The following is a 24,797-nucleotide window of genomic DNA, read 5'->3' on the forward strand; positions in this document are numbered from 1 at the left end:
ATGTGGTGTGCCATAGCCACAGCTGTGAAGCTTTGAGCTTCACCATAGGGGTAAACCAAATTTCTCAATTCTTTTAAAACCTTTTTTTTTAATCTTCTATTTGGATATGTCATGATACACTTCTGAAATGTCATTTCATAAATAAAGCGGATTTTGACATTATTCTGTATATCCTTCTCCAAACACCTTTTATTAAATGTAATCTTTACATTTAATAACTGAGAATCCTACACAGATTTACTCTAAAGTGTTTATTCTGTTCTAGTTTAAGAGTTTGTGTGTAATATGTGAAATATGCACTTCAAGATATTAAAGCAACATTGTTAAGATCAGTGCACATTCACATCATCACACTCCTACCACCCTGACTGTAACTAGTGGGGGTCCTGGAACACACGCTAAGGTCAATTTAGGTGTGCTTCACAGGCTTTGTGTAATTATACAATTATGAACCATATTTGTGTTTGTTTTTTTCCAGTATTTTTTAAACAGCCTTTTTCTATGTGTTTTAGGTTTTGTCATTATTTTTTTGTTTTGTTTTGTCTCAAGCGTGTGTGGGTTTGTATGTTTTGTATGCTCTTCAAGGTTATAGGTTTGATTTGACTTTTTTATGTAGTCACTGGTATGCTTTCACACAAAAAGCAATGTCTCACAGACTCCTGGAAGCCTCTGTGCTGGAACAGTACATATGTAATGCTACAATGAAATAAAGCATGTATATTCACTCGCTTGCCACTCATTTTCTTTTATTCATGAACTTGAGCTCATTCCCAAGTAAGAAAATTTACATATGGCATTTTGTCAAGACTATTTTTAACATAACACATGCAGAATATTATTTGTTTTATTTTATCACTACATCTTGAAAATGCATAGAGTTTAGTGTAATTAATTTGTAGAGCAAGGTCATGGAGAAATGTCTCCTGCTACAAATAGTGTTATGGCAAGACAAAATTGAGCATAAATAGAGACAAAGTATATTTATGTGTGAATGAAGGTGTACATAATTGACCACGTAGGATGTATACAGTAGATATGTGGCATCAGGCACAATATTTGTTTCCATGGGAACAGCAGAACGGAGGATCCTAGAGGTGATTGCTATGTTACAGCAGGAGTTGCAAGAAATCCTGCTTAAATCTCATTCTTACATTAACAGCATACATTTCCAGTAAAGTACAGTGGTTTCCAAAGAATCCTTCCAAGCCTTCCTTAGCGGGCATGTAACGAAAGGTTCCTGTATCCAAATGACCGTGCACATCGTTTTTAGTTATGTCTTAGTCCTTCAGATTCTCTATTGGGTCCAGTTCCTTTTGTTGAGTCATTATTCCATATGTCTGACTTCACTTGCCAACTAGATTGAAAAGAGGGAAAAGAAACCTCACGTGAGTTTGATAAAGAGCATTTAAAAAAAACCTGTGTGGGCACTTTCTATGATTTGTGTGGTTGTCTGAGGTTGCTATGGTTACTCACAGCATTTGCTGCCTTGACATTCTGCAGCTGGAAGAACACCCGGCCCCCCTCGTCAGGACAAATCATCTTCAGCTCCTCGCGGGTCATCCCGAGAAGAGAGGCACCACTGAGCATGCTCAGACAACGCACCGTGCTGAGAGAAGAACAGGAAAGGCACAGCTCATTAGTTAATAATAGGTCAATGTTAGTCTATGATAACGAGTGTACATGTTTTGTTTGGGACCAAAATGGCATCAGTCGGTGCAGCTTTGAGTAAGGCGCAGCCATCTTGTGTAGAGACAGTCTGTAAGTCGATCAAGTCGAGTTTGATAATGAAGAAGAGCAAGGTAATGCACTGACTACACAAACAGTCTTTTTATTACCTTTTCTTTGCACAAAAATACAAATACTTCAGTTTGTCTGCAGAGACCGATAGCAGCATAGACGTGTAATGATTTTGTTTGAGCACAGTTAATGGCTGAAAAGAGCTATTTAATTTGATGTATGGAAGATGCTCCCAAAGGCCTATGTAAATGCATATTTCAGTCTTGCTCAAAACTGGACCGATTGACATGGTTTTGATCCCAAATTAAAAATGTAGCCTACACCTGTTATACAGAAATAAACCCTAAGTTGATGTTAGACCGGAATTTCCCTTCAATAATATTTGCACATACTAACAGAAATATACTCAATGCCTTAATTTACACTTTTATTCAAAGAAGGTCTAGGAGCTGTGCAATACCATTTACTTTATCATGTTAGTGGTTGAATACATTAAACATGTGACTGCTGTCAGTTATATGTATAGTAACCACTTACATCTTATTGAATCCCTTGTACTCCAACCAGGCCTTCACCTCTGGTGGTTTAGATTTCTTGGTCAAGTTTGGGATGGTCACCACTTGCTGTTGTTCCTGGGATGGAGAGCAATACATCAGAAGACGATCAATTGATTTTAATCTTTTTAAAGATATCAGAAAACACCCAAATGTCTAAGCTTGCTAGGGTCTCCCATGCATCCCAATTCAGTGCTAACGCTAGCCCACACAAAACTTGTTGTAATACTCAGATCTCCTTATAGACCCTGAGCAGTGGAAATATATGCCAGGCACACTATTAGTCAAAACTCAATTCATTTATTCTAATGCGAGTGGAAAATATCAGTATCAATATCAGTTTTACTGCCCGTTTCATTGGAATAAAATGTGACATGTTTTTACCTCTCTCTCCTTTTTGTCTAGTGGCTCCAAGACGTTGTTTGGGACGTGTCCTACCTCTCCATTGTTATTTCGCACCTTCCACCATTGCTTGGACATGTCCAGCAGCTGTTGAGACATGGTCAGATAGATCTCAAGACACAGCGGCACTTGTTCACATATGAATTTGCAAATATCCATGCACTTTGATGCTCTTATCAAAGAGCATCAAAGTATCTTCCTGGTGACCAGTTTCTTTTCTTTTCTGTTGTCTAGTTTTGATATCATTAGCCAAATGGTCTGCACATGTGCTCTCATCCCCTCAGTCTTAGTGCCACTTAGGTGACTCCCTTCTTAATTCACCTGGACAATTTCCCCTTTTGAGATGCTGAGCTCTCTCTGGTTCCTGGCGGTGAAGTCGAAGATCACACGCATGTAATTGGCCTCCTCCTCTCTGCAGGGAAACACAGAGGCATATGGTGGTTGGTGAGACCAACGCTTGGTTAGCCACATATCTAATGACACAGCATAAACACTGGGGGAGAAGGAAGCAAACATACTCCTCATCGGGTGGGGGCTTCCATGGGGCCTGTGAAGAGAGTGGCAACACTTCAGTATGGTGAGATGATCACATTACATATCGGCTTTACTAGCAAGTTGTTTTAGATTAGATTAGATTTATTGCATCCAAATATAAGAGTGAGCATCAAGTTTTATCTAAAAAATGAAATGTCTGTTACACAGTATACAGGTATGCATGTGTGTGTGCATTATTTGTGTGTATTAGGTTGTATGTATGTGTGTGTGTGAGTATGTCTCTGTGTGTGTGTGAGTATATGTCTCTGTGTGTGTGTGTGTGTGTGTGTGTGTGTGTGTGTGTGTGTGTGTGTGTGTGTGTGTTTGACCTGATTTAGTGGTGTCTCATTCCTGGTGTGATGACTGGGCTGCCTGCTGATGGGACGACTGGACGATGGCGGCCGTGGCTGTGGCTGTGCCTGCGGCTGACGCTGACTCTCAGGTGTGACGTCTGGGGGTATCCAACCATCATCGAACGTCGGGAAGTACTCAGGAATCTCCTCGTCGTCATCTGGCCACTGGGTACTGACAGGGAAAACCACACACTTGTCACGCGCAGACAGACAGACACACACACACTGCAGGTCCCCATAGCAGCACCTCCCCTTTCCTTAGTCTGAAACCATAAACTGATTCTGTGAACTGTTAGACTAGCCCATTATATGGAGCAGAGTGTAAGTAAACACACTGGGTCTTCATCAGGTCAGAGGGAGAGCTCCAGCAGGCAGCAGAACTGCCCACCTGGTACATGAGCACACCTACACAAGTATGGAGCCAAGCACAAGCACCCAGAAGTTATCTATCTATCATAAAGGCAAAAGCTACAAAAAAATGTAAATATACACTTGTTTAGAAATGTATTGGGCCTTGTTAGCTTTTGTCTTTAATTGTGACAGAGAAGAGATCGACAGAAAATGAGTGGGAGAGAGATGGGAGTAGATTGGGAAATGACCACGGGTCAGAATCAAACATGAGTCCCTGTGGGCACTTAAAGCTGCAGTTGGCAAGTCTGACAAATTGAGGGGACTTATCCAAAATTTTACAACTCTCACGCCCCTCCCCCACTACCACCGAGCACCTTGATTTGATGTAACGGAAGCCAGCTAGCTTAGCTGTGCGTGTGTAACGTTGGTAAACCTCACTCCCCGACGCCTCAAGAGTGCTGCTGGCACGCGAGCTAGTAGCCTGGGCTTTTAGCTCAACTGTCAGCACGATCGACTCCTGATCCGAAGTGCTGCTGTTTCGCGGGTTCGAGTCTGGGCAGGGCTGAATCACGCAGGTTCAACACAACGCAGGTTACATTGGAGCCGTGACCCGGATCAGGAGTGAGGTTTAGGGGGGTGAGTGTAACGGAAGCCAGCTAGCTTAGCTGTGAGTGTGTAACGTTGGTAAACCTCACTCTCCGATGCCTCAAGAGTGCTGCTGCCATGCGAGCTAGTAGCCTCAAACGTCGGGCGAATGGCGCAACAAGGCGTTCCTAAGTTTCTTAGCTTTTAGCTCAACTGTCAGCGCGATCGACTCCCGATCCGAGGTGCTGCTGTTTTGCTGTGGTCTGAGTCCGGGCGTGTGCAGGGCTGAATCACGCAGGTTCAACACAACGCAGGTTACACTGACATGTAAATCTAGTATATCTCTTCCTCCAAATGAGGGTGTTATCTGCCTGATGAGATCCTGATGGGTCCTACCTGGGGATATTCCAGGCGTCTCCCAGCGTCTGCCAGAACTGGTCCTCCTCTGTGGTGGCCTCTTCGCTCATCAGCCTGATGCTCTCCGGGATCAAGAGGGGTACGACAATGGATGGGGGCAGTTCCTCAGAGCAGTAGTTTACCAGCTGCAGCAGGGCAACCAGTAAGGTAGACCAGTCAGTTGATATCGCAATGTAAAAACTGTGTTGCTATGATCGTCAATGAACAAAATATTCAGGCAGAGGGGACAAAAATGTTACAGTATGTACCTCTGTGTAGGTCATATATTCAAGCTAGTATGCTTCCAACATCCTGACACATACTTCTGACTACAGAATTCTGCTATTCTGCTTGAACACAATAATCTGTTATAGTTGTCAAAAATACATTGTACTTCCTGTTGTGTACAAAAATATATTGTATCTCCTGTCAGACTTTGGTGTACTAGAGAGAAGAGTGTTCTCTCAGCTTACATAGGTGAGGATGGAGAAGAAGACATGGACAAGGTCAGCAGCACTTGGATCGCTGATCTTCCCGTTAAGTTCTCCCTACCATTGAAAGAGAGGGGAGAGAGGGGTTCAATTGATGACGAGGGATTACACTCAGCTTTCATAAGGTTTATAGCATCAATGGAACCTACCAGAAGGTTGAAGGCAAACTTGAGTTTCTGGAAGCAGATTTCAAACTCCTCTGGGGAAGGCATGCCTGCAATAGCTTTATGAGAGAGACACACAGTGGATAAGCTCATACACTGCTCCTATGGCTTAGATATAGCCTTTTGCACACTGCCTACGGTTACTCTTACTGGTGGCGATTATAGCCCATTGTCTTCCTTGTATTTGTAAACAACTCTGTGAAATAAATAAGAATTTGAATATATGACAGCTGTATCCTGATCAGTTTATTCTCTTAGTGGACTTGCTGGGGAAGTGACCTAGGTATATGGTATAGGGTTCTCCCACCCTTGTAACTGGGAGTAGCGTACTAGTCTCTATTTAAAATATTATGCTACAGGCCACACTTTATATTTTATAACTGAAATATAAAGTATTGATTAGATATTGATAAGTGGACCAGTTTATATTGTCATTTTCATTCTTACTTTTGGCCTACGGGTGTTAGTGTAAAATCAGGTATTGGTTGTGTGTGCAATGGCTAAAATGAAATGTATGTCTCATCAGTTTCTATTGCAGCTGAAGTACTTTACCTTTCAACTTCTTTTTCTTCTCCTTTTTCTTCTTTCTCTTCTCTTTTGGGGCCACGGCGACCACTATATCCATGAAGGCCTCGATGTCATTTATCAAGTGATTCAAGATGTCCTGTGGGGGGCATTCAGAGGAGAGATAAATTCTCAAGACCCTAAACCCGCAACCCCCTGTCCACTCAGGTACTTCAGACTGTGTGTGTTAGGTGGATGCTTTACTGTCCAGCAGGTCTGACCTAATACAGGTCATTGTGCTCAGAGGAATCTGTTGTGCAACACCTAATGTTTTCTACTTCTAGTCACCAAGATGTGGTTTGTGGTTAGATGGTCTAGCGTCTGAAATCTATCTAGATAGATGTACTGTATGTCTGCTTCTCTAACAGAGCTTAGAAGAGTTTCATCACAGGGTTATGTGGGGCAAAAAGTCACAAACAGCAAAAAGTCATTTTATCAATGGAATTGAAAGTCAATGAAGGTGAGTGAAATACAGACCACATTTCTCTCTTTCTCTGTGTAGGGCGGGGGGGTGGGGGTCCTTTGGGGTGGAGGGGGTGACGGCTGCCTTTGTACCGGCTCCGGTAATTTAGCAGGGGGCGTGGGTGTAGGCAATGGGCTATCATCTGCAGAAAGACAACATCAGCAATGGATGCCCCTCCTTCACTATGCCAACCAGATAAGTAGATAAGCTTCAGAAACATACATATAGTATAACATAAATCCACCCAGTCATGGTTGGTCCTTATCAGAAGATACATTAAACTGCTGTGTGGTGCCACCTCTCAACTGCATGTCACAGCTGCTGTGCTGCTGACGTCTGTCTCAACCCTATGAAGCCTTGAGTTGTTCCTTATAATAATCTTAGTGGAACGCATTCCTTACTGTGTCTTCATCAGGAAATGGGTGCTCTTGAATTGTTCTGACGTAGATTTTTCCAGGCACACCCAGTAGGAGTGGTCTAAGTATTTTGTTGATATACAAACCAATAAACCACACGATAAAAAGAGAGCCACCTTACTGTTGTTGCACTTTATGAGCTCAGAGTCTTACTCCAACCTCATGTAATTTAACAAAGTCTGAGCTACGCTCTCTCTCTCTCTCTCTCTCTCTCTCTCTCTGTCTCTGTCTACACACACACTTTTTCTCCCCCTCTGTCTCTCTCTCTCTTTCTCTCTTTTTCTGTGCCTCTCAAACAAACAAACAGCTTATCTGTTTCCAGGAGGCAGAGTCATCTTCCCCAGATAAAGGTTTATCTGCGTGTTCACCATAGTCTGGGGCGTCCCACTCCATGGGGGGCTGTTCTGGGCGAACCCACTCTACTGAAGCAGGTCCGTTGTTCTGAGGGATACTATTCATCTTGCCAGCCATGATAGCTCTCAGGTTATCCCTACAACAGCAGATGGCGTCTTATTAAACATATTTGATTTCATTCATCCTGAGCACTTTGTGTCTCAAAAAAACTAGTGTCATTTCAATATCTACTGCATGTGTCAAATTTTATGTCTGGAATACGACAGTAAAAATTATGAAAACTAATACTTTTGAGATGCACAAACCATTACATCACTTATATTCATAAACTGAACAAAAAAGGGTATTTTATCACTTTTAATTAGTCATTTTCATTAATAGCACATTTACAGAATATTGATGACTTTGAAGCACACTGTTTTTCCTGAGGAAATTTACCTGGGTTGTCTGTTTTCTACATGGTCAACTCTTCTGTAGTTGATGGCTCTGTCTAGATTTTGTTTGATATAATCAGCCTAAATGAATAATAAAGGAAGGAACGTTTAGTTCAAGGATGTGTATATCACTTGAGTTCTTAAAGAAGGACATGTGAGTAGGTGGGTTGGTACTAATAGGCAAACACTATGAACCTGCAAATGTGGAACCTGCGTGAAGAGAGTTTTCCAAAAAGACTTTCAAAGGTTTCTTATCTAGTAACCAGCTACAGATCACAACACACAACAACCAAATAGTAAAAATAGTCAGAGACGGTCCATTTTTCTGCCACTGACCCTCAGGGAATCGCTCTGGAACATGAAGACGCTGTGGCCCATCTTGCGCTCCTCCCACACGGCCACTGTCAGCAGGGAGTTATAAGTGCCGTTGTCCAGCACGGCCTGCACACCTAACACGTTACTGACCGGATGCGTCTCCAGCTCCTCCTGAGAGATGAAGAGAGGGGAGAGGAGGAAGAGAGGATTAGGGGAGAGAAGGAGGATAAGACAAGAGGGGAGGAAGTAGGAGGGAGAGGAGGTGGAAGGAGACAGACAGAAGAGATGAGGAAGAAGATGTAGAATGGTGGTCGAGGAAGGATGGAGAAAGAAATAAGTGTGAGGAATGAGGTAGAACAAGTAGGAATAACAAGGGAGGCGAAAGGGGGATAAAAAGGGAGGAGAAAACAGATTGATGTGAATGAAGACAAATGATGAAATGAGGACAGAGGACATGACATGAACAACAGAACAGGATCTGACCTGAAATTATGCTATCACATTATGGACTAAGACCCTACAAGACCCAACTTGGACGAAAACTTTGCCTTTCATTTTCGCTAAACTTTGAAATTCATTCTGTCCAAAACTGGAGAGGACCCCCTGCTATTCTCAGGTAAACCTGGAGTGGATTCCCACCGGTGTCAAGACAGTTCTCACTTTGGTCTCGATGTCGATGAGCTGAAGTGACCCATCCCGCACCTGCAGGAACATGTCCTGGCCCCACACACTGCCCATGGCCTCCAGCATATTCAGACGCTCGATACAATCGTCCAGATTCACGTCCCGGCCATCCATGTCACAGGTGAACAGGTGCTGGAGAGAACGTTCAAAGCATTCAGAGAATTACTAAACCATTAAGCCATACGCCTAGTTTCAGTTCAACTTTTTATCTTGCGCTTTTATCCATTCATAACATGCAGTTTTTGGCCATTCCAGTCAATTTAATTATATCCTTCACATTGTCAAATAGTCTCATTTGATCAGATCAGAGGGGAGATGCATTGTGGGAGTTCAGTACCTCAACTCTGTACTGGAAGCGGCCCATCTGATTGTTGATGTTTTTCACATACTCCTTTCTCTGCACTGCTTAGAAGACATAAAACCCACTATTAAAAACCACTGACGAATGTTTCGCAAGATAACATAACTCTCACCACTAATTTTGCTATTCACTAAAGACAATAATGATTGACTAATCTTACAATGCGTTATAAATCTTTGTCTAAAGGTTTTCATTTTCTAAAGATGATGTGTAAAGTTATTGTTGATGTGATTGCAAGTAATAATGTCAGGTTGCTACAAAAGGAATAATATCTGGAATAAAGTTTATAATATGCTAAGAATCACAGTCATAAATCTGGTTTGTTTTGAGCAGGGGCTTACTCACAATATATGGATTTGCCACTTGGTCTGGATATATTTGACATCTGGGAAGATGTCTCCACTGAGAATCCACTGCAAAAAGCACAGCACATTAAAAAAAAAGTCTGAAACCCGCTGACAATCAACATAGAATAAAGAAAAAGAACAACCCCATGATTACTTGGATATGACGGAGCTAGCATAACTGCTGGTGTCAAAGCTGTAAGGATCTTGGTACATCTTGGACCGTCTTTGGCCAAACACCTGTTTTAGGAGGAATGAACTCTCATGAATAGAAAGATCTGCGAAAATGAACAGCGTTGATCAAAGACTGTATGAAGCCCATTATCCATTGTTGACATCTGTATTAACATCTTAATAATACTTGTGATACGCATTACACAACTCATTCATGTAAAGGGTTGTTGTCATCATCATGAACACATAGTATAAGTCCACTACAGTTAGATTAACTGAGTCAAATAAGGTCACAGAGAAGACCTCTACTGTGGAGGAACCTTTCTTCCTTGTGTTATGTTTTTTACTGTAGTAGTATAGCAATCCTGGTTAATAATTCAGTCAGCTTCACACATCCTCCCGAGGAAAGCATTAACAAACACATTTGACAGGGTTCTCATCAATTTCATTTTCACCTTTGAATGTATTCCCTGTTGTTTGGTTAGGGAGAGACTTTTTCCCTACATTCAGGCTTTTGAGTTAAGTGTGTTAAAACAAACTATAATGTTGACAAATGAAATGTCAGTCAATTTTTTTTAATCAATAGCCTATGCTGTATGTTACCTTAAGGATACTTAGCATGTCTGGGTATTAAAACACCTTCTGAAGACATTTCCTGAATTGTGTGGCTGTAACCTATACTGAATAGGCATCAGTATTGTACATACTTAGGATCTACAGAGATTTTACTCACTCATTAAAGCGCGTACACTCTTGTTTTGGAATACGCCACCATTGAATACAGGGTAGCACAGAGATGCTACAACTGTATTTCTCACCATCTGTAATAGACCTAGCATGGAATGCACAAAGCCAATAATACTAGTGGTGAGAACACCAAAACACACAGGATATGATATTACGCATTGATCCAGCTGGGTACACTATACTGAGAGGCATACCCAGATTGATTTTAACCCCCGGACAACAGAATTATCAGTCATGATTTTACTATCACATTATTTGTCATTTAGTTGATATGCCTATTCAGAGGAACTAACAATAGCCTAGCCTACTACAGGGATAGTCCTCTTTGAGTAAGTTGGGGTTAAGTGCCTTGCTCAGGGGGACAATTGTGGCAGCTCTTGTGGCAGCTCTTGGGGTATGATAAGGGATCAGATTCCAAAAATAATTCAGTGGAAATGCATGGATTCCAGTTTCTTCCAGTAGCAGCAACTGTAATCCAAGCATTTCCACTGAATTACTTTTGGAATCTGATCCCTTATCATACCTGTTCATTCTTACTCCTTGCTCGACTTATCGTGACTAAATTCAAGATGGCTGCAAACGCTAAACTTCGTGAAGATACTGTCTGTATAAATCGTCTTGTAAGTAAACTACCAGTGCTTTTTCAAAGTTCTCAATGTCTCGTTTTAAATGTCAGGGCCCTCGGAAGTCTACCAATGAAGTGTGGAGATACATTGAGCCTCGTAAATGTGTGTAAAACAGTGATTTATTTGCATGGCTAGCCCGATGCCGAAGCACCACTATTGAAAAAGCTGTTGGTAGCATCGGCTAACTAGCGCCAGATTTTGGAGTGCAAGGGACAAGCCGAGATGGGCTATGAGACATACGTTCACACTCGGTATCATGTTTCAATACACTTTAGGTCAAGATCACACCGGAATTCTCCTTTAATGATTCATGGCCACTTACTCTGCCCATCTATTAGATACATTCAATCAAACATTTGCACATGTGTCAAATTCAGCACAAACACTCCATGTTATGTCCATGTTAATGACCCAGTGTTCTATTACTTCTGAACCACCACCTAGCAACAAGCTGGAGTAGATATGATCCAAAGGGACTCAGCGTTTATGGTGCCATAAAAATAACTAAGAGACCAGAGAGTCAAGATTACTTGTGTTTTCTATGATGGCCTTCGCCTTGACGAAGGAGACTCCGATTTCAAGCTGAAATAACTATTAGGCTATATGTGGGAAGCAAAAATGTGTGCTATAAACCATGAAGGCCAGTGGCAATGACCAGACACGTAACGAATGGGTTGTGTTATTTCGCCTTGAATAGATACTGAATACTGTCATTACCCTGATTTAAAGCGAGACTCACAAGTACCTGCCGACATCGGTCCAAACTACATTTCATTATTCAAATACATTATCAATCAATCCACCATGTCCATATGTTTACAAGTTATATTACATTGTTTCAGAGTGTGTGTGTCACATATATCATCAACAGTCCATACATAATTACCAAAAGAATAAAAAAAGAAAACAACATTCTGATAGAAATTTTGAGAACTGGGGTACCTTTGTGAAAAGACCTCCCTTAGTCCACTTGCTCCTCTCTGTGTTGTGTTGTGAGGGTCTTCACATCATCGTTCTGAGGTCTCTTCCACTTTGATCCACACTCGCAGTACACCGCTGGAAAACTAAGGACATGAGAACTTCCTTATGATATAACGGGACAAAGTCCAGTGCCACCGATGGGTGGGTAGGGAGCGGGGGCAGAGAGAGAGAGATCCCTGGTTATATTGTAATGTTTGTGCCCTGTGGCAGATCAACAGGTAACTGTGAGGAGATTGGAATTGTATCTTCCTCTGAGCAGCTGGGAAGGGTCCATAGGTGTGTCTAGTATTCCGCTCAAAGGTTTACCAGTAGACCCTGGCCTGTACACAAGGAGCTTCACCATCCATCACTCCAGCAGGTTGGGACCTCAGCTGATAGCCCACTGACGACCACACCTACACTGATAACGTCATTTGTAGTCATGCTGTGGGCATAAATGATCCTCCTGGGAAAACTTGAATCAAGCTTCTCTAAGAAGAGTGTTATCAAATCTGCATCTACATTTGATTATCACTGGGCCTCCCTTGCTCCCCTGTCACAGTCACGCCAAATGACAGATGAAGCTGTCTTTAATTGCCAGCCTTTATCATGTCTGTTATCAGGGTAGGATATGACTGCAGCATGCACTTGGCTGTTCTTGTTGTTTTGCCATTCGTAAAAGTGACGTTTGACTGCAGGACACTGGGGGCAGTGATTGGTTGATTAGGACTTTCCCAATGGTGACCAGCCAACCCAGAACACACATGAGGTGAGTGGTTTACTGAAAAGGGAAGTGAACTAAAAACAGGGCCACTTTAGGCCTATGATCTCTCTGAACCTGTATAACACCTACAATTCAATGTCTCACTTTAGGAATATTGAGCGCTCTTTCAATGCACACAATGCTCTACAGCTCACTAGAGTTTTGTTCATGCAAGTCTTTCTGCTTGTGATTCTGCTTGTGTCACTGGTGTAAGAAAACGTAATTTCTGAGTGGAGAGGACTTGGATGCTATTGTTCAGTTCTCAAGATAAACCAACATGAACTGGCTCAATGAAAGCATGAGAAGTAGCAGAAATCTCTCAGTTCCTGTTTTTATTTTACTCCTCAACCACGGATGTCATCTGTAGCTGAGAGAGAGAAAGAGAGGCGTATCTCTAGAGGGTTGGTTTGTAAAAGTGACAGAAGTGTTGGTGCATGTGAGAGGCGGAAGCACTGTGTGTGTATGTGTTTGCATTGTGGTTGTGTCGCTCTCTCGCTTATTTCCTGTCAAGACTCAAGAGTAACAACAGCAAGAGCCGACGGTTGAGGCAGCTGTTCCGGAGACCAGAGGGTGCGAGAGCGGGAACCGGGGCAGTCAGCTGAGAGCCAGCAGAGGCCTGAAGCAAGCCTTTTATTCCGACTCTCACGGACCGTCCACTCTGGAAGAGCCTTGCGTTTGGAGGTATGATTAGCCTACTTTTAAGAGAGCTCCATGGCTTCTCTCTGATGGGTAGGCACAATGTGAGTGCAGTGATGTGCACAGCAGACTCTCAGAGCTGTGTGGGTGGTCATTTCGCCTGGTGCCCACACATGGCTGCTAAGCACACAGCTATACATAATTCCACAATGCATATTCTCATTACAAGTTCTTAAGAGTGTTTCTTCAGTGCATAAGAGCATACCAGTATGTCTGGTGAGAAGACTTGCATATAAGTTACATTTATCTAAGACTTATTTTATAGGCTTTGGTGGAATTAGATGGGTGATTATTTGTTGCATTGTTAGAAAAGTTATTTTTCTCCTCCTGAATGTAGGTTTCCTTTTGTTTGAATGTATTTGAACTTGTTCAACTTGTTGCTTTCTGTGATGCATTTGAGTAGCCTACACAACTAACCTTGAGGGCTAGGTGGAGACACACCCTGTCCACTCAACCTCTTGACCTTACGGATGAAAGGCATAGCAGGTTTCACAGAAATTCCACCAAATGTAATGACATGCAACTAACCATTCTCTCTAGCAGACTGATGTTAATTCAACACTACCTCGACAATATCAAGTGAGACGTCAAACAAAGCGAAATGGAGACCGATAACGTGCTAAAGCGGCAGTGGCTTCGAACGGAGAGCTATGACCAGAAGCTGGAGCACCGGGCCGCGAAACACGAATGCCTTCGTGATCGCAACAATGTCACGAGCTGCCGCAGCCCGGGCACTCCGCAAGAGTCCGATTGGAAGAGAAACATGAGGAGCAAAAGACAGAGGGAGTTCCAGAAGAGGAGGCAAATTAGCAGCGACGCTGCACTCGTCTCTGGCGGGAAAGAAACGACTCAAAAAGAGAAAGTGACCCTGAGGGGGAACAGGCGGAAAGTGCCGTTAATCCACAGACAGTCACTGGTGTCATCACAGGATTTGGGCATCATCTGGCCACACATCAGTGCGTCTGCTGAGGTCAGTTTATCTCTGACATGTATGGGCTGCTACAGATAACATTTGGTTGTAGGTTAAATTAGGCCTATTGTGTTATAGTAGTAGTATGAAAATAAACTAGAAAATGTAATTTCGAGGAAATTACCAGTGCATGAAAATATAAACATACTGTATATTAACATAAAATGCAAAACAAACTTTTATTTGGAAACAGTTGGCAGGAGTCATAGTTGATAACAACTGACAGTTGAAATGTCTAAACAGTTAAATAGTTGAGTAGTTTAAATAGTTAAATTATTTAATAGTGAATTATTGTAGTGAGGACATTTATTTTGAAACAGTTGTGGGCAGAGGAAATAGGAACAGAATCTGTAGTCTTAAGAGAGCCCGATTGTATGCTTAAAGCCTGAGACAGAGTATATAGTTTAAAAGTTGAATTTAGATAGTGTAATGGATGTTGATAGACAGAAAGTTGAATGGAGGTTGATAGGCAGATTGTTTAATGCGTGGATGAGTGAATGGTTTGAAGAGGATGAATGGATAGAAAGTTGGATGGAATGTGCCTTATATCCTTGTAGAATGGAGAGACACAGAGAGAGTTGGCCTAGTTAAGCAGAAAGCAGTTGATACAGGTGCAATCAGTTTAACTGGCCCTTTGATGGGTCCTAGTAGTGAGCAGCTGGAAGTTGATACAGGTGCAAATCAAGTTAATTAGCCCATTGTGATGTCATCAGCCCATGTTAAGTCTATGGGAAAAAAATAAGCTTGTTTTTTATTAATATCTCAAAAAGTATAAAGTTTACAAAAGTGAAAAATACATTCCCCACGTGTCCTTTTCAAGACCTACGTTACAAAGTTTGAATGAAGTTTCTATGTTAAACGGTTAAAGCTGAATTAGATGCAGAAATTTGGTGGGAAGAATAACTAGAAAATGTAATTTTGAGGAAATTACCAGTGCATGAAAATATAAACATACTGTATATTAACATAAAATGCCAAACAAACTTTTATTGGGAAACAGTTGGCAGGAGTTATAGTTGATAACAACTGACAGTTGAAATGGCTGAACAGTTAAATAGTTGAGTAGTTTAAATAGTTACATTATTTAATAGTGAATTATTGTAGTGAGGACATGTATTTTGAAACAGTTGTGGGCAGAGGAAATAGGAACAAAATCTGTAGTCTTAAGAGAGCCAGATTGTATGCTTAAAGCCTGAGACAGAGTATATAGTTTAAAAGTTGAATTTAATGGATGTTGATAGACAGAAAGTTGAATGGATGTTGGTGGATAGTTTAATGGGTGGATGAGTGAATGGTTTGAAGAGGATGAATGGATATAAAAGTTGAATGGATGTTGGTGGATAGTTTAATGGGTGGATGAGTGAATGGTTTGAAGAGGATGAATGGATAGAAAGTTGGATGGAATGTGCCTTATATCCTTGTAGAATGGAGAGACACAGAGAGAGTTGGCCTAGTTAAGCAGAAAGCAGTTGATACAGGTGCAATCAGTTTAACTGGCCCTTTGATGGGTCCTAGTAGTGAGCAGCTGGAAGTTGATACAGGTGCAAATCAAGTTAATTAGCCCATTGTGATGTCATCAGCCCATGTTAAGTCTATGGGGAAAAATAAGCTTGTTTTTTATTAATATCTCAAAAAGTATAAAGTTTACAAAAGTGAAAAATACATTCCCCACGTGTCCTTTTCAAGACCTACGTTACAAAGTTTGAACGAAGTTTCTACGTTAAACGGTTAAAGCTGAATTAGACACAGAAATTTGGTGGGAAGAATAATAACTAGAAATGCAATTCCAAGGAATTACTAGTGCATGAAAATGCTAAAGTTGTGATGTAAAATAACAGATAATACAATACTACGGTGATGCTAGGATAGACATGGTGGTTGCATAGCTTAATAAAAGTTGATAGTTTAAAAGTAGACTGTTTAAAAGCTGAATGTAGATAGTTTAAAAGTTGTTGATAGACAGTAGATAGTTTAAAAGTTGTTGATAGACAGCTAGTTTAATAGATAGTTTAATGATAGTTTAAAAGTAGACCGTTTAAAAGTTGAAGGTAAATAGTTTAAAAGTTGTTGACAGACTGGAAGTTTAATGAATGTTGATATTTAAATAGTTTAATGGCTGTGTATAGGTAGATATTTGACGATAACTGAAAGTTGGAATGGCTCTAATGTTTGCTAGCAGTTATGCTTTTTAAGATTACATAGTTTAAGATTTTAACTATGCTAACCATGCTACTTAGCTAATGTTTTATAGCAGTGGTAGCAATGCTAACATGCTAATCATCTTTACTTAGCTAACTTAGCTAACGTTTTCTAGCAGTTTTGCTAAACATCTTAGCAATGTTAACTATGTTAACCATCTTTACTTAGCTAACTTAACTAATGTTTTCTAGCAGTTTTCTTTAAACATGCTAACTATCTAGAAATGCTAACATGCTTAACTATGTTAACCATGTGACTTAGCTAACCTAGCTAATAATTTTTTTAGTAGTTATGCTAACTATGCTAACAAGCATGCTAACGATGCTAACATGCTAAAGTATGCTAACCATATGACTTAGCTAACCCTAGCTAATCATTTTTTATCAGTTTTGTTAAAAATCTTAACAATGTTAGCAATGTTAACATGTTAACTATCTTTAACCATGCTAACTAGCTACAGTGGGTAGGAGCCATAGTTGATGACAAGTGTTGACATAGTTGATGACAAGTTAAAAGTTGTTGATAGACAGCTAGTTTAATAGATAGTTTAATAATAGTTTTTAAAAGTAGACTGTTTAAAAAGTTGAATGTATATAGTTTAAAAGTTTAAAAGTTGAATGTAGATAGTTTAAATGTTGTTGATAGACAGCTAGTTTAATAGATAGATAGTTTAATGATAGTTTAAAAGTAGACAGTAAAAAAGTAAAAGTAAAGTAAAGTAAAAAGTTCAGTAGTTTAATGGGTTACATTGTTTAACAGTGGATTATTGTAGTGAGGACTTTTATTTTGAAACAATTTTGGGCAGAGGAAACAGTTGAATAGGATGTGTAGTCTTAATTGACCCAGATTGTATGCTTAAAGCCTGAGGCTGCAGGTGGCCTGAACACCTGCCATAGGATTCTAATTGCTTAATGGCCGTATTATGATGTCATAATCGGCAATGTTAAGTCTATGGGGATTTTTAAAAAGTTTTTCTTTAATAGTTTAAAAAGTATAAAAGTTTCAAAGTTGAAAAGACATAGCAACCCGATCTGTTTGAAGACCAACGTTACAAAGTTTGAATGAAGTTTCTAAGTTAAACTGTTCAAGAGAAATTGCGTGCGGAAAAAGTGGTAAGCGGAATAATAATAAGAAGCCTAGGAAGAACAGTACAGTGCATTTTCATGCACTGTAATAAGAAGAAGAGGAAGAAGAAGACTTCGGATAACAGAACAGATTTTCATGCACTGTAATAAGGCATGAGCAAATGTAGCCTTGGACTTTGTTTCCAGTGTGGTTTCACCATGGGTGGTGCACACTAACAAAAATACTGTCATAGGCATAAACATTTAGGTTGGCTAATAAAGGCCTTTGCCTTAGACCAATGTAGAACAGACACCTTTAAACAACATTGGTAGGCTACATCTGAAGCAATAACTTATTATATAGTTCTGTAAAACTACAGTCCGTAACTAGCCCTATAAAACAAAGTCCCATCTTTCTTTTAATCAGTCCTCTGAACTCACATAATGTGAGCTAGAGAAATTTGCTCTCAACAGGGATTAAACTAACTCAGTCACTACTATCTCACATCAATTCTTGTAACTGTCGCTTGTCTCTTTTAGACATCATGGATGTCACCAACAGGTACAGAGCAGGAACATGACACAGGAATGACGAGCGCTGTTCTTGACCTCACATCCAGCACAGGCAGCTTTTTGGAAGGAGGGATACCCCTGAGGAGTAGTGTGTGGACCAGTGAGGAAGGTAGGGCATGGCACAGTTCCTGTATCTGATGACTGTTTGATAAGCTTGGCTCCCCAACCCCCAAAAGTTCTGGTTTGAACTCTCACACAAAGGTGTTTCTTGCCAAGTCAATATGGGTCTTGGTAAGATTTTTAAAAATGTGGATAGACCCCTTTAGAAGTAGCCTACAATTGTTTTACACTGGCAGTTCCATGTTTAACCTTCAGCTCTTTGAAGAGCATGCAGCAGAACCCCAGGCAAAGTTTTATAAGTTTAGCATATTGCTTGAAAGAGTTACATGAGAGCAACCTGTCAAGAATGTAAATGTAAATCAGGTTTATAGGCCAAGTATACTTGCATATACAAGGAATTTGTGTTCTGCATTTTACCGATCAGGGGGTAGTGTACAACACACCGACACACAGTGTACACCAGAAAGACTGGCTGGGCCACTTCAGAGAGACTACACCCAGGAATGACCGGAGCACTCAGAGAACTGTTAAACGTTTTCTATTAAGGTGCACAAACGACTGACGTTTCGACGCACTGCGTCTTCCTCAGAGTCAAAAGACACAGTGTACACCAATTCAAACACACACACACATACCCTCAGAGCAGTGAGCACATACACACCTGGAGCAGTGGGCAGCCTTAATCCTGGTGCCCAGGGAGCAGTTGGGGATTAGGTGCCTTGCTCAAGGGCACCTCATCCGTGGATGTGGATATGGGAGAGCGCTGTTCAATCACTCCCCCCACCCACATTTTTCCTACCAGTCAGGGATCAAACCGACCGAAAGTCCGATTCCCTAACCAGTAGAAAATATAAGTAGAAAATTGTGAAAACCTACTAAGTTCCTCACTAAGTTCCTCTGGGAATATTTGTTAAAAATATATTTTTCATGTAAGTTTGAGATAAGTATGTTTATCCCCTTCATAGCTCAAAACAACAAAAGGAGCAGACCTGTAGATGTAAGCGACTTCAGCTGCCAGACAGAGTAAGTCACGCTGTCATCTTACTAGTAATACTACTTTACGTATGTACATAGTATAACACACGAATAAACACATTTAAATAGGTTTGACACAATTACCTCATGGTACTGATCTGATAGTAGTACACTGATGATGTTATGGACACTGGTGTTGTATTTACACTGACAATGCCTTTTTGCCTGAGTGACATGAGACGACTTCTGTCTTTCCCAGGTGTGGTTATGTAACCATAAAGGAGGAGGTGAGGCATTTACTCTGATAACTTGTGTCTCTCTATCCCACGACTGAGGGTGATGCAACTACTGTAGATAACCAGAGATGGGATTGGCTCATGTTTACATTGTTACCATAGTTTTGTTATTCAATCTCAAATGTGGAATATAACATTAGTTTTTCCTACGTAACTGTAATGATGGGGTACATTTGTGAACTGCAGAGCGCTATTTCATCTTCAGACTGTCAGATTAGTCTTCTTAGTTCAGTTAAAGGTGCAGTCAGTGATCATACACAATATCAAGCCGATAAAATTTGTTGTCACATTCAGCAAACATCTCTTAACGATCTGCTAGCTGCCCATCCATGTGCATGTGTATGTGTGTGTGTACAAGTAATGAGCGACCAGACAATCCTTCGTTTTCTTCCCCTATCTCGTTTCTTTTGTAGGATCTTTTTCAGCTAGGAGAGTATTTAAAGGTAAGCAGGTCTGCAGTGTTCTCTTACACCACACATTTAAATGTATATGTGGAAAGAAATGAGCAGAAAATGAAACCCTTCGCTCATTCTAGGAGGCGCTGTGGAGAGAAGAGACCCTCAAGCAGAAGCTGACTCTTCTTCAGCAGGAAACCTCCACCTTACTGGCGTACTGTGACAAAATGTGGAGGGTACATCCCCCCCCCTTTTTTGTATCTTCTTTTTTACTTAACTTCCCCCCCTAATATCTGGCACACAAACACACAAACATACACAAAAACGCACACACACACACACACACACAGTGAGAGAGAGAGAGAGAGATATCAATAGACATATTAAGTATATACTGTACTATACCGTACTCATAAGGGACTTTAAGAGGCAATGACAGCTTATACAATTCATAACCACTGTTTACTGTAATGTGTTCACACTGTGTTTTGACTGACTGACACATAACCAGAGCTTATGGGAGACTCATTTGCTGGATAGGTTGTTATCAGCCCCAATGCAGAGCTCAAACTGAAACTGTCTGGCAGCCCAGGCTTCTTGGAAGGAAATATGTGGTTTCAGACAGATACCTTGTCAGCGTCATGCTGTAACTCAAAGTGCAATGCTACATAGGCTACTGCATCCTGTAGTTAATGCACTGCACACACTCAAACACACACAAACAGAGAGAGAGAGAGAGAGAGAGAGAGAGACAAACAGACAGAGAGAGGGGGAGAGAGAGATAGAGACAGAGAGAGAGAAGGGGGGATGCCATTGGTGATCACTATGGCTCCTACACACAGTTGCGTGCGTTGCAGTGCTGGAAACGCATCCCATTCATGCGTTTCTCCCGTCGCTCGCGTTGAGAAGTTCAGCTGTTGCTGCACCGACAGACGGCACCGGCCAATCAAGTCAATCTATGGACGGCACCAACCAATCAAATTACTTCAAGTCATTTGCATAGTTACCATTGGGAACACCCACTGGCATGCGTTGATGGAACACAACTGTGTGTAGGAGCCCTTACAGTGCCACCCACCCAAATGTCAGCTTTGTGAAATACTTCCCAAAAGCTATTGTTTTAAGTTTATTCCGTATGAAAAATCATTGCCATTGTGAGCGCCACAGGCTATCTAATTTGAGACACATGATAATCATTCGATGTCACCCAATCAGCTGCCTTCTCAGCTAATGATTAGAAATACCTACTATATCTACATATCGAACATAACAGAAGCATGTTGAGTAGTGAAATGTGTGACAATTTTGTTGCAATTTTTCCTAGCCTGTGCTAACTTTAAGAAAATTGGAACTTCAGGTTTGATTTGACATCAGTGATGCCTTTTTCTGTTTCACCCTCTCTTTCTTCTTCTTCCTCTCTCTCTCTCTCTTCTCCTTCTTCCTCTCTTCCAGGCGTGCTTTAAGGAAGACTTGATGAAATGTCAAATTGGTGCTCTTGAGTCTCAGCTAGAGGTGTGCTTCCAGGTGAGTTCCATTTGTCCACTTGACCATCCCTACACACACCACATTGTCTTATCTGTACATTCTTACATACATACTATAAGCTATTAACATTAGCTGCAGTGCTGAAGCCGCCAGCTTTTTGAAATCACAAATCATTCAGTGCGGTTATATGCAAACAAACAATCAGATTTCAGTCCGACACATTGAATGAGGAGGAGAGCTGTGTTTGAAAACAACAGTATGAGATGAGACGTATGAGATGAGTTTGGATTAGATAATAATCATGTTTCTCAACTGCACACAGAAGCTCTTACAGAAGTGACATCACACTTATAAACCCCCCAAAAGGCATATTTTTAGCACTCTTTGTGGTAATGCTCCCTGAGTTAATAATAGTGTGTTCATGTGGCTGGGAAGTGGGAAGGTTCCCACTTTGGACATACGTCCAAACTGAGAGTGTTTACTTGACAACAACAAAGGGGCGACATTGCTAATGTTCATAGGCTAGCTAGCCAGAAGGCTAACATCACATAGTTACTCAAAAGTAAGTACTGGGAAGTATTGGGAACAACTGGGAAATACTGTTCCATATCACAATCACCTGTGCTTATTAATATAACATAACCAAACAATGAAGTGACTTATTTGGGGAACAAGTCATAGTCCCATTATGTGTCCATCAGAGGTTTTCTAAGGACGAAGGCAAGAGGCTGTTGATGCTGATGGAGGAGCAGTTCCGTCTGGAGGAGGAACGGACGGTGGCCAGCCTACAGAGGATCACAGAGGAGAAAACACAGGCCCTGGACAGGGTCATCAGCCTAGAGGTGACTGTTACACGTGACGTGACTCATTTAATATTGACGAGGCTGATTGTGTCTGTTTAGTGCTTTAAACCAAAGATTCTAGAACACAGCGCTAGAATCTTTGCTTTAAACAACATTTGAGATTCATGATAATGGCATGGAGCTGGGCAAAATGAGCTAGCTGTTGTCACTATCTCTGATTCCACAAAGGGCAGGACTAATGCACTAAAGTAAAGCTTGGACTTATGTTCAGCTACATAAAAAGGGGTCAATAAGATTCGTAGCTTATTTTCAACTGCTATTTATGTGAGTAAAGAAATGTTTACTGTGCTATGTGCTATAATGTGTTGCCCCTCTCTCTGCTCCACTCCTGACTGTGGGTTGTTGTGCTGCCTGTCTCCACTAGAGGGCGGTGGAGAGGGCCCAGGAGGAGTCGAACCACTTGAGGCAGCTCCATGAGGAGCAGGGGTTGGTGTGTGCCCAGCTGAGGGTCTCCTTACAGCAGAGCTCTGACCAGACACTCGCACTGCAGAGCCAGATGGAGGTATGAGAGGCCATCTAATGCATCGGTCGAGTGAAACCTTTCCAAATGATCATCTTTAGCTTTGCATCTTACACCTCACAATTCAGATGATCTCTTATTGTCTAACCTTACTCCAGCAAATATTATCATGCAAGAGGCATATTATAGTTGTTTTGTCTCAAAATCAATCAATTCAACCATTCATACATTATTAAGACTCAGCCAATAAAAGGCAGCATAACACACTTAGAGTGTAACCTTCTTTTTGTGATTCGGTGTTACAATCATTATGTCTCAGAAATCAGCCCTCCACGAAGCTCTCCTGCAGGAGCAGCTGCAGCAACTGCAGGAGCAGTGTGCCACCTTCCTGGAACAGGACCAACACAGTGTGCATCAGAAGGGTACGGTTCATCAGGGCTAGTCACTAACTTCTGCTTATATTAGGAGTCATCATAGTCTTGAAGGGGTTTTGGTAAGGAGACAATTACATTCCTTTCGCAATGTGACACAAAAGGCACGACTGGGTGAAGGTCGTGGACATGTCTTTCATAGCACTTTTATTCAAATGCATATTTTATTTATCACTCAACAGACATGTTTCACCCATAAACAATGAACTGTCCATTCTCCTTTTAGATACAAAAACTTCAATAGCCCCACCGTCAGGCCACCACAGCACGACGCAAGCATGTCATCATAAAGGAAGACCGGTGAGCTGACTAATTTGACTTCCAGATCATATAGTTTCGTTTCACTAAAACTTAAATTATGTTAAGATGTGAAAAATGAATTTAATTGAAATTAATTTAAAATTTAAACGAATCTTTGTTGTTTTTTTAAGACTTGTTCATTAATTCCTTAACCCAGTACCTCCATAGTGATTTGAGACTTGAGTCTGCATTATGATAGCCTTGCTATTCTACTCTTTTAGCTGGTTACTGGTTGTATGAAATGCAGTAAAATCTAACAGATTGAATACTTTCCCCCCGTATGCTACTTCACATGACAGTAATGTGTCCCACTAAATTTGTCAAGTTTATTCTACCCCACAGAATGCCATGGTGGTACCGGAGTTGTCCACGACAGATCACAACTGCCAGCCAGTGGTCAAAGCACCACAACAGGGGACGACTCGACACACAAGGGGGATGGTCAGTTGTAAACCTCTCTTTTTTCCATCACCATGTTTATTCCCACGGCATCACTTTTATCAGTCCTGGACAAAAATTAAACCACTGTTTGGATAAGAGTAAGGCAAACTAGGCCAGCACTAGTTTAGGCATTCAGGCATTAAGGCCAGTACAAGTTATACTCTCCGACTTTAGTCACCAAAGTTATCAGATTACTATAATGTTGATGAATGCCAATTATTACAATATATATGTTAAGCATAACAGCAGTAAAAGTATGCATCTCCATTTGAACAATCATAGTTAAAGTGGTTAATTTTTAACAATCAGTGTTTGCATTTCTCTCCCTTGTCTCTCTATTGCTCTCCACTAAGAGGCGCCACTTCCTTCGGACTGGCTTGTGTCTCTTCCTTCTGGTCCTGTTCCTGGTTGCCATGACGCTCTTATGGTTCCACCATCCAACGAACAAAGAGGAGCTGGAGAAGCTCTACCTGATCATGGAGAACTATGCAGAGAGATGCATACAGGAAGTGACCTCACTAGAGTATCCAAAGTGCTTTAAACCCATTTGATGGGAGGCCCAACTGAAGAAAAGCTATGAAACTGAAATTTTATTTACTCATGTTTGTACAGATAGTTTCAGGTCAAATATTTTTTTATATATATAATTAAACTATTTAGTAATATTTGAATGTTAAAGTGGATTTGACTTCAGAGTAATTGTTTTATATACTTCAAATGCAAATTTTCAGATTATTCATTAAATATTTTGTATGAATACAATGCATGGTTTGTTTGCTTTAGGGCGCCAAAAAGGAAGTGCTGGTGAGTGCTAAAT

At 41.0% G+C, this 24,797-nt stretch overlaps 2 protein-coding genes across 7 annotated transcripts; one reads left to right on the forward strand and one right to left on the reverse strand.

Moving 5' to 3' along the window:
- Window positions 1-725: 725 nt before the first annotated feature.
- Window positions 726-12,296, reverse strand: eps8l3a (EPS8-like 3a). 3 transcript variants are annotated; one of them, XM_048254189.1, is made up of 21 exons: window positions 11,992-12,296; window positions 10,410-10,508; window positions 9,660-9,742; window positions 9,504-9,571; window positions 9,135-9,202; window positions 8,774-8,929; window positions 8,135-8,284; window positions 7,803-7,879; window positions 7,379-7,500; window positions 6,609-6,736; window positions 6,120-6,231; window positions 5,553-5,626; window positions 5,386-5,460; window positions 4,913-5,058; window positions 3,557-3,752; window positions 3,212-3,240; window positions 3,015-3,105; window positions 2,676-2,780; window positions 2,275-2,369; window positions 1,474-1,606; window positions 726-1,354 (listed from the first exon to the last, which is right to left on the reverse strand). In XM_048254189.1, exons 3-21 carry the CDS (start codon window positions 9,716-9,718, stop codon window positions 1,325-1,327), a joined length of 1,914 nt encoding a protein of 637 aa, XP_048110146.1. In that variant the 5' UTR covers window positions 9,719-9,742; window positions 10,410-10,508; window positions 11,992-12,296; the 3' UTR covers window positions 726-1,324. The 3 variants fall into 3 exon arrangements, with proteins under 3 accessions (XP_048110146.1, XP_048110147.1, XP_048110145.1); XM_048254190.1 differs by lacking the exon at window positions 10,410-10,508 and having other exon boundaries at window positions 9,135-9,199; window positions 11,992-12,295; XM_048254188.1 differs by lacking the exon at window positions 10,410-10,508 and having other exon boundaries at window positions 11,992-12,295.
- LOC125301587 (TRAF3-interacting JNK-activating modulator-like) lies at window positions 11,015-24,680 on the forward strand. 4 transcript variants are annotated; one of them, XM_048254191.1, is made up of 16 exons: window positions 11,015-11,043; window positions 12,708-12,778; window positions 13,284-13,453; window positions 14,009-14,438; window positions 18,242-18,383; window positions 19,300-19,357; window positions 19,569-19,596; window positions 20,019-20,048; window positions 20,141-20,236; window positions 21,453-21,524; window positions 22,187-22,327; window positions 22,713-22,850; window positions 23,128-23,230; window positions 23,466-23,539; window positions 23,882-23,980; window positions 24,334-24,680. In XM_048254191.1, exons 4-16 carry the CDS (start codon window positions 14,070-14,072, stop codon window positions 24,529-24,531), a joined length of 1,548 nt encoding a protein of 515 aa, XP_048110148.1. In that variant the 5' UTR covers window positions 11,015-11,043; window positions 12,708-12,778; window positions 13,284-13,453; window positions 14,009-14,069; the 3' UTR covers window positions 24,532-24,680. The 4 variants fall into 4 exon arrangements, with proteins under 4 accessions (XP_048110148.1, XP_048110151.1, XP_048110149.1 ...); XM_048254194.1 differs by having other exon boundaries at window positions 14,012-14,438; XM_048254192.1 differs by lacking the exons at window positions 11,015-11,043; window positions 12,708-12,778 and having other exon boundaries at window positions 13,170-13,453.
- Window positions 24,681-24,797: the final 117 nt, after the last annotated feature.

This window comes from Alosa alosa, chromosome 10, assembly GCF_017589495.1.
Source record: "Alosa alosa isolate M-15738 ecotype Scorff River chromosome 10, AALO_Geno_1.1, whole genome shotgun sequence".
Taxonomy (NCBI): Eukaryota; Metazoa; Chordata; class Actinopteri; order Clupeiformes; family Clupeidae; genus Alosa; species Alosa alosa.